The sequence below is a fragment of the Zeugodacus cucurbitae genome, chromosome 5, assembly GCF_028554725.1.
Source record: "Zeugodacus cucurbitae isolate PBARC_wt_2022May chromosome 5, idZeuCucr1.2, whole genome shotgun sequence".
Classification (NCBI taxonomy): domain Eukaryota; kingdom Metazoa; phylum Arthropoda; class Insecta; order Diptera; family Tephritidae; genus Zeugodacus; species Zeugodacus cucurbitae.
In genome coordinates this window covers 36,109,078-36,118,331 of record NC_071670.1, presented here as the reverse complement: position 1 = coordinate 36,118,331, position 9,254 = coordinate 36,109,078, and the positions used below count along the sequence as shown (strand labels likewise).

At 34.1% G+C, this 9,254-nt stretch overlaps 1 protein-coding gene across 2 annotated transcripts; it reads right to left on the bottom strand.

Moving 5' to 3' along the window:
• Positions 1 to 5,744: 5,744 nt before the first annotated feature.
• On the bottom strand, positions 5,745 to 9,048 carry LOC105215477 (uncharacterized). Of its 2 annotated transcripts, XM_011189413.3 has the most exons (3): positions 8,796 to 9,048; positions 6,978 to 7,150; positions 5,745 to 6,907 (listed from the first exon to the last, which is right to left on the bottom strand). In XM_011189413.3, the coding sequence occupies exons 1-3, from the start codon at positions 8,932 to 8,934 to the stop codon at positions 5,780 to 5,782; spliced, it is 1,440 nt and encodes a 479-aa protein (XP_011187715.2). In that variant the 5' UTR covers positions 8,935 to 9,048; the 3' UTR covers positions 5,745 to 5,779. The 2 variants fall into 2 exon arrangements, with proteins under 2 accessions (XP_011187715.2, XP_011187716.2); XM_011189414.3 differs by lacking the exon at positions 8,796 to 9,048 and having other exon boundaries at positions 5,745 to 6,921; positions 6,978 to 7,144.
• Positions 9,049 to 9,254: the final 206 nt, after the last annotated feature.

Here is a 9,254-nt window from a genome sequence, read left to right as displayed (position 1 = left end):
CTACTCGATTAACGATGAGCTGTTATACATTTTTGTTGTTGCTGTTCATAGGAAGTTGGTAAGTTTCTGATTTCAGCTGATTGCTATTTTGTCAATAAACACAGTCAAATTTACAGTGTGACCAAAAACCTCCAGAGTTGCATTCCACTTTCAACTCGATTTGTATTCGATTAAAAATTAATGTAGTAAAATAAGATTATTTTTTTGTATGGTAACTCAATGTAAATCAGCGCTTTAATCAAGCAAAGACCGGTTAATTGATCAATTAACTCCTATGCGAAAAGCCTATAAAAGCCAAATTTCTAGACCAAAAAATTGATGTCTTAATAATTTTTACAGAAATATGAATACATATATGAAAAGGCTGTCTGCCATCTGTTTAAAACATTGATTATAAAAATTATAGAGAAATCATATAAAAAGAAGAACAGGCTCGCGGCTAGATGAATTAAAAAAAAATATTTTTTATAATGTTGCCAACTTTTTTTTTATTTTATTCACTCAAGTTGCGTTATAGTTTTCAGTTAAAATTGGTAAGATACATTTATAAACACAGTATGAATATCAAAATACATTGAAAGGAAAAAAGAGATACATGATCTCTTCATAAAATAAATGTTTTTCCTTTCTTGAAAACAAAAATTTAATTTGTACACATTATTGTTGTCATCTTTAAAATAGTCGTCATTTGATATTATGCAATTATGCCAGCGTTTCTTTCGATCGCCGAAACACTTCTCAAACTCGATTTTTGGGATTGCCTATTACTCTTTCGATTGCGATTTATCGTATGCTTGTAAAACTGGGCCATAGTATAAGGCTCTCTTTATTTTTGGAAATAAATAATAAATACAGTATGGATATCAAAATACGTTGAAGAAATTGCCCAGTTAAAAATATTACATATTTTTTTACAATAGGGTTACCATCAGATTAAACTATTTTCATTTACATAAAGAAGGCAAATAGGATATTTTTAACAAGCGAATTTAAACAGTTTTAAGACATTCGATCAAATGAAAATAATCGATGAAATCGTTCGCTGGTTTACCCTCTCTGAAAGTAGTGATTTTGTACAAGCACCTTCCAAGCCATCTGTTTTCAACTGCGATGCTTTTATTAGGATATAAATGAAGCATGTGATGCTCGACCTTGTTTTCTGGTAGTATTCCTCTGATATTCGTCGAAAATTAAGGGAGGGGCCCGTGACTGAGCTTCCCCTAGGACGTCTTGAAAAAAAAAAAACAATTTGAGGTGTTCACTGTAACTCGGCCGGAAATTATCCGAAAATGAAAAACCATAAAAATTTAGTTAAATTTTAAACAAATCTTCTTTTTTATTTAAAAATTTTTGGCGGCCATCTAAAGTGTGAACCGTTATTTTCTACTAAAATTTCCGCCATTTTCAGGATGGGAAAAACCCTTAATGTAAAAAAAAAAATTAACTAAACGTAGGGGGGATGTATTTTATGTGAGGAAAATGTGTACCAAGTTTGAAATGAATCGGTCGAGTAGTTTTCAAATGGCAGTGAACACGGACTTCAAAAAAGTAGTTTTGAGAAAAACGCGTTTAAAGCCGTATCTGTTAGAGTTAGAGCGTTAAAGGAACCGAGACTAATTAAACAATAACTTTGCTTAGATCGGATTAAAATTTTGAGGACATATTCTTGAAATGTTAAACAATGAGATAAAATAAAAAAAATCGATTTTTCGAAAGTGAAAACCCAGACGCCTCCCTTAAAGAGAAAAGGAGCAAATATAATTCAAACTTTGAGCTTAATTCCACAGTTCAAGTGTTTTGTAATATTTCTACATTAATTTATTACGAAAACTCTCAGATTCGAAGAGTGTCTTTTACTATCTGAAATTTCCCTATACAGTGTCAATAGATAAGCTTCTTGCTAAAGATTTACTTTTTAGACCTTTCTTCTCTACGTCCCAGTTGAAAAGTTTATTTATCACTTATCCAACAAATAAAACGTGATTCTTCTTAGTATGGTTAGATATGGCGCACGATGGCCTAGGTCTAGGTCTAGACATTACACATAGCTCAAAAATACTAACCATAACTATTTTTGCAAAAGAGCGATCTATATTAAAGACTTTACTTCAATAATTTCACTATAAATATTATTAATTTATACGACACAGTAATGAGTACTTCCTAAGTGTCACATACATACACAGTACATACAACTTACATACAGATATGATAAAAAATCCACTCTCCAAAATGTCTACTAGATATCGAAAAAGGTCATTTCAAGTATAGTCTAATTTAATATCTATGTATAGAAGCATATTGTAAGAAATTCCATCCATATTCGGAAATAAAAAAGTTATTTAGGATAAATAAAATAAAAATTTAGTGATAAATCCGACACACAAACCCAATATTGGTCCGCATCTCTGCTAAATATGAGTACTTACTATACTTCCGTGCCAATAAGAGCATCCCTAATGCACTCATTACAACTAACTTATGCAACTACTCGCCTCGCTGTACTGTGGTGCAGTTCAACGACCGCCTAGGCACCGCATTCGGGTGTGAACTATTTTTTGGTCTCTATTTGTACACTTATTATTTTAGCGTTATTAGTTGGAGACTGCGCTTTTCATAAATGCCGCCGCCGCGACTTCCTCATATGCATAACATGACAACAGTTTGTACTCAAAACAAATACTACATGTGTTGTTGGTGTTTTATTTGTTTGTTTTTCATTGTTTGTGTTGCCATAATTATGACTGTGCTGTAATATTTTCAGCTTTTTGCCGCGTCCATTAAAAAGTGCCAACCAAGTCAAAGTAATTCAGTGGCGGCATTTATGCTTGTACCCATACAAATCCATACAAATAAAGATGCTGCAACGAATTGTGGCACTTAACACCATAAAGTTAGTGTTGCATGCATTAATATGTATGTGGAAATCGGTGGCACATAATGCTGGTGATTACATGGTGCAACATCGTTTTTCGAGCATTAGCATGTTAATATTAATTGTAATAATAGATTGAGGTTAAAGGCATATAATGCTTAACTGTAATTACCATAACTGTACAGTGAATAAGTAAATTTACGATTTTTCGCCATTTTTTGTGTCAGAAGTCGGCTTTACATGGTACAGATTCAATAAATTAACTTTAATACAAAATAATCCAGAAGCAGTAGTAAGATGCGTCGAGGGAACCTTGGAACCCGTATAATGGCGAAAGTTTTGACTTTCCATTAAATATCAATTTTTTAAGAAGTTCCAGCAGGTCTAGCGATGCTGCAGAAAGAGCCAGTCATAGCCTCTTCAAGTACAACTTCTACTGCCACTACTCGTACTCATGAGAGAACACTAAAGTAGAAGGTCAGTGAGCTTTTTCACAGGTGAATCAAAACACAGGAAGCACTAAAGCTAAACATTTGGTGTACTGTTGAAACAATCTGAAGATAAAGCTAACCTCAGCTTATGTCGATATTGAAATATTCAGACACAGCCATATGTTGATATGCCAGCTTGATTTATGACGGTCGTTGTGTACATTGGGAAAAAGATAGTTCCTCATTTCATTAGATTGCTATCACCAATCTGAAATTTTAAAATAAATAATCGTGTAAATGTATCTCTATCAAGACATCGAATTGATTTCAAATAACTTGTAGTTGAAAGTATTTTTGAGAACCTCATTTGAAATATTTATTTAATATAATAAGTGGGTCGAAAATAAGTTTAACAGCTTAGAAAAGTCTAAGTTCGGGTGTAATCGAACATTTTATACTCTCGCAATTTATTGATGTATTTTTATTAAGATAAAACACATATATTCGGCCTTCAGTCCAATAGATAACGAAAATCATCATACGTAATATATGAGGGCTGAGGTAACTCCTCAACCGATTTCACTCATTTTCACCACCAAGGTACACTATATCCAAGACTATACGCTCACTTTATTTTGATAAGATATCCCTCATATAACCGATATACATATGCAGAATAAAGCCCACCATATTGTTAAAAAACCTATAATTAGGTAAATAGAAGCTTGGGGAAGTTATGACCCGATTTAAGTGTGCAGAGACACACTATTTGAAAAAACATATTCTCTTTGAATTACATTAATACCTGAGAAATGTGCCAATATTTTCGTCGAAAAATTATCTTAGGCACTGGATTCTTCATGTTCGATATCCGGGGCCTTGATCCGATTTCGACAATTTTTTCAAAAGTGATGCCACAGCTCAAATACAGTATTTGTGTAAGGTTTTATTCCGCTATGACGTGGTTGTGATCGGATTTTAATCTTTCGTCCGTGACATAAGGGTGAAAATATTATGTACCAAATTTCATTGAAATCGCTCGAGTAGTTTCTGAGATATTGTTTTTGATCGAAAAGTGGGTGGCGTGGTCCATTTCTTTAAAAAGCTCTCCTCTACCATTTCTCATCTAAAATTTAGTGTTTCTCATGTTTTTCGTTAGTAAGTTAACGCACTTTTAGTAATTTTCAACATAACTTTTGTATGGGAGGTGAGGGGAGATGGCCGTGATTATTTTCCGATAACACCTATTTTCATGGTTGCCAACTTAATTTCTTTGTCAGAAATATATTTGATAAAATTAGTTAATTATTCCATTATACATATGTAGCTAACTGAATGGATGTAGAAAAGTTTTCGGCCAATAAAATTTTTAAGAAGGGTTGCCACCCTAAATAATAATAATTTTATTAATTATACAATAACTGTAAATGTATAATTTAAAGCTGTTAAAAATATTATTATGTTATTGTAAATTATATGTAAATTAGTAAATAAAATAATTTGCTATTTATGGTATATACATATGTGTAATATGCATATCTCCTACAATTTATCAGTAAAAAATAACTTACTATATTAAAAATCCATACGCTTTAACAATAACATAAAATGTGAGAACAAAGTAAAGTACAGCTGAACGTTTTGCGAATTGCCATTAAATATTCCATAAAAATATATTCTTATTGTTGAATAGAAGTTCCACTCTGTACGTGGTCGTTATCTGATTTCAGTGTTCAGTTTGTTGTCTAAAATTTACTGTTAAACAAGCAATTAAGAGTAATTTAAACGAAAATTGTATATAGATAACTTTCATTATAATAAAAAATAACTTTTTTGATTAGGAGGGTATATTTTCAAGTTTGAAGGCTGCAGGATTTTGCCATTTGATATAAAAATCACCATTTAAATAAATTTGGTCATTAACCTTTTGAATTATTATTTAATCACTCAATCTTGAAAAACACTGTATGATTGGGTGAAAATGGAATACTGTGCTATTTTAAAGGAACTCGACAAGTGGGAAAAATTCTATTAAAATCGCACCAGAACAGAATAAGTTGCTTTTCTCAGGCTATTGCACGTGTAAAGCCATGGTTTACTATATAGAAAACGATTTATATGAAGTCCAGACATAGCCAGTCTCGATTTTTTTTTTTTTTTTCAAAAAATTTATATAGGAAAACTCTTAATTGAAGAGAAACCGTAGTAACAACTGATGTTTCCTATAAAACGTGAAAAAAATGTTGCCATCTTCGCAAAAATTCATACAAAATCAACTTAACATGATTAAGTAGACGTATAACAGTAAAAGTTCCTTATAAAGTAAGTTCCAATTATATTCGGTATCATATTTTTCTTTACACTCTTGAATTATCCAGTCTGCGAACTAATGGAGCCACCCTCGTAAATTTTTAACGCATTTATTAGTTCATCCAACAGTCGTTTCGTTATATATTTGCACAATCATTCCTATTTAACAGCACTTCAGGTGCAAGAGTTTTCTAAAGCGTATCTGCGCCTCACCCAACGTCGTCTTGCGCGTCTCCGGCATGGTCAATGAGAAGACCACAAATAAGACCAGCATCAGTATGCCTACAAACAGCGTGTACACATACATCGAGTAGGTGTTGAAGTGGAACGTGCAGATGACAATAATATGTATCACTTGCTGCAACGTCAAACAAGCAGCTATGAAGTACGGCTTAAGTGACATCGGGAAGGCTTCACTCAAATACACCGAGGAGCTGGGCGCATACAAACCCGCAAAGAACTGAAAGACTTGCGACAGCACACAGATCACCGACATGTGGTACTCACTCACCACGCTCAATTCGTCCACGTACTCGCCGCCAATAGCGATCGACAGCACGCCGGTAAGCAGCAGCGCCACCAACGAGACCAACTTTCGGCCAGTCACATCGAACATGTACAGCGACGAGAAGGTGCCGCCCACGCGTAGTATGACGAATACTATGGGCTGCCACTCATAATCGCGCAACACCACCAAATTGGCCACCTTCATCGCCTCGTTCATGGGCAGCGAAAAGCCGAACGCGACCATGCTGCGATAGAGCAGCAGCCGCAGGAACGGACTCTGCACCAGCGTATCGCGCCACTCCACCGTCTCCGTCTCCACCACATAGGTCTTCAGCTGGTGTAGTAGCACTTGCAGCGTTTGCGGTGCGGCGTGCTCGGGCCGCTGCAGCTGGCGCAAGCAATTGAGCGCACGCGCATCATCGCATTGTCGTATGAAGAAGATCGGCGACTCCACAATGAAGTGCGCACAGCAAATGGACAGCACGCCGAAAATGATGGCAATAATGCCGTGCAAGCGATCGCCGGCGAAGTGCACCTGCGACGTCCATTGTGAGCTGTAGACGACCTGTATGACAATGCCGATTGTCATGCTGTTCTGCTCCAGCCAGAGGCAGAAGCCGCGGTTCTCTGTGGCCGCTATTTCGCTGGCGTGCACCAGAAATGCCAGCGTTGTGCCGCCGATCGCGATGCCGTTGATGTAGCGCGCTGCCAATATGGCGCTGTAGTTGTACGGCACACTGGTGAAGATGATGCCACCAATGATGACCAGAAAGGCGCCAAGCAACTGCAAAATGCCAACTGATCGCTGATGAGCAACAAAAATCGTTGTAGATTAGTATTACATGTGGACTTACCATAAAGAGGCGCTTCGGCACGCATTTGATGAGTGGTGCTGCCAGTAGGGCACCAACTATGAAGCCTATAAACCAGGAGTAACGCAACTGCATGGTGGTGTGTATGTGTGTGTGCAGATTCCAGCCGAGTCCAAAGGCCATACTCATGCCACCGGGAATGAAAATTAGTGCGCCTAGAACATTAAATGAGAAAAATTGTAAATATGTATTTTAAAAGTGGAAAAAGTGAAATGATCTGAAAAGACTTGTCTGTAGATTTGCAAATGGGATCTCCCCAAAGTCTTTAGATCTAATAGATGAAAAAACGATGATTTATAGAGCTTCATGCATATTTCTAAATATTACATTTAATCCGCCTCGAATGAACAGATGGATTTTCATGTATAGAACAGTTTTGAAGATTCCGATTTAGTGTCTTTGCTTTAAGAACATAAAATTTGGTTTCACATGCACTGGACTCAATGTATTATTAAATGATGGATGTGAAAGTGATTTATGAATATTGAATTACACACGAATAAGAGAATCGAGTTGAATAACCAAAAGTGCTCCGAAAAAGGAGGTTTTATCCGGCCAAAGATTTTCAACCCTGGAACAACTGCAAAATTGCATTAAGGCAGTAAGTAGTCTGCTTTACAGGCTTCAAAAACTTTTTTTGTTTTGCTTTAAATCTCATCCAAAACTACCCAAGAATATGTCTTTAAAATCCCAGAGGCCAATTGGACATATTTTCGAAGATAAAGCAGTTTTAGTGGCCGAGAGTCGAGCAGGTACGAATGCTCAGGCAGACCTTTAAAGCGCGTTTCCTCGAGTTTTCATTTTCACAAGTGTTAGAAAACGGTGCCGGCGATAGCAAAAAGAATATATGTCCGATCGAAAAAAACCAAAGTGATCTAGCTTCAGTATTAAAATATCTGCTATTTGAACTAAAAAAGTTGGACAAGTTGCCTTAAGGCAGTCGTCTGCTTTAGAAGCCGAAAAAAGAAAGATTTAAAACAAAACAAAAAAATCGGTTTTTTGAAGCCTGTTAAGCAGACTACTGCCTAAATTACTGAACCGACTCATTCTAACCTGGAGATTTTAATTTTATTTATTTTATTTTATTTTATTTTATTTTATTTTATTTTATTTTATTTTATTTTATTTTATTTTATTTTATTTTATTTTATTTTATTTTATTTTATTTTATTTTATTTTATTTTATTTTATTTTATTTTATTTTATTTTATTTTATTTTATTTTATTTTATTTTATTTTATTTTATTTTATTTTATTTTATTTTATTTTAATTTATTTTAATTTATTTTATTTTATTTTATTTTATTTTATTTTATTTTATTTTATTTTATTTTATTTTATTTTATTTTAATTTACTTTAATTTATTTTAATTTATTTTATTTTATTTTATTTATTTTATTTTATTTTATTTTATTTTAATTTACTTTAATTTATTTTAATTTATTTTATTTTATTTTATTTATTTTATTTTATTTTATTTATCATATTCGCGATGATATATCACCGCAAAAGCAAATCACTGACTTTAGTTATCACCAAAAATTGATTGATAATATTTGTACATAGATTAATTGGGTAATATTGCAAATGTTTACTCATTTTTTGATTCATACAACAATAACAAAAATTTACTTATTACAATCACTGACATTGTACTCGTGAGTATTCACATTACTTTGATTGCACAAACACTTATACTCATACAATGAAAACTTCCGCATCAAGCACTTTTGCACTGTTGCACTTCGAAATAAATACAAACCTATATTTGTTTGTGTTTGTGTGCAATCTTGCATTACCTGACACTAAAGCCATCCACTGCTTCACTGTTGGATGATAGACAATTTGATTTTTCCTTTGCGGAAAGGGATCTCCATGTGGCTGTGTAACGGGTGGACTATTTCGGCAAATCATTTCCAGCTCTGTATCCTTGGCCATCAATTAAAAAAAAAATTATTTTCCCACAAAATGTTTTAATATGCCAAAACTGCCCGCTTTTCAACTGTGGTTCCACAAGCTTCGAATGTTTTAAATGTACTAAAGTCAATTAACGTGCACTCGTTTTCCGTTACCGCCAAAATACATATGTACATACAAACAAACGCACATGAACATAAAACAAAGGGCATTAGGTGTTATCAAAGCGGTCGATAAAGTGGGATCAATGTGGCATTAAGTTGGAATGACAAATAACGGTGACGAAGTCAAGTAGAACTATTGTCTTATCGATTTTCGAAAGGTAAACAATCAAAAGCATT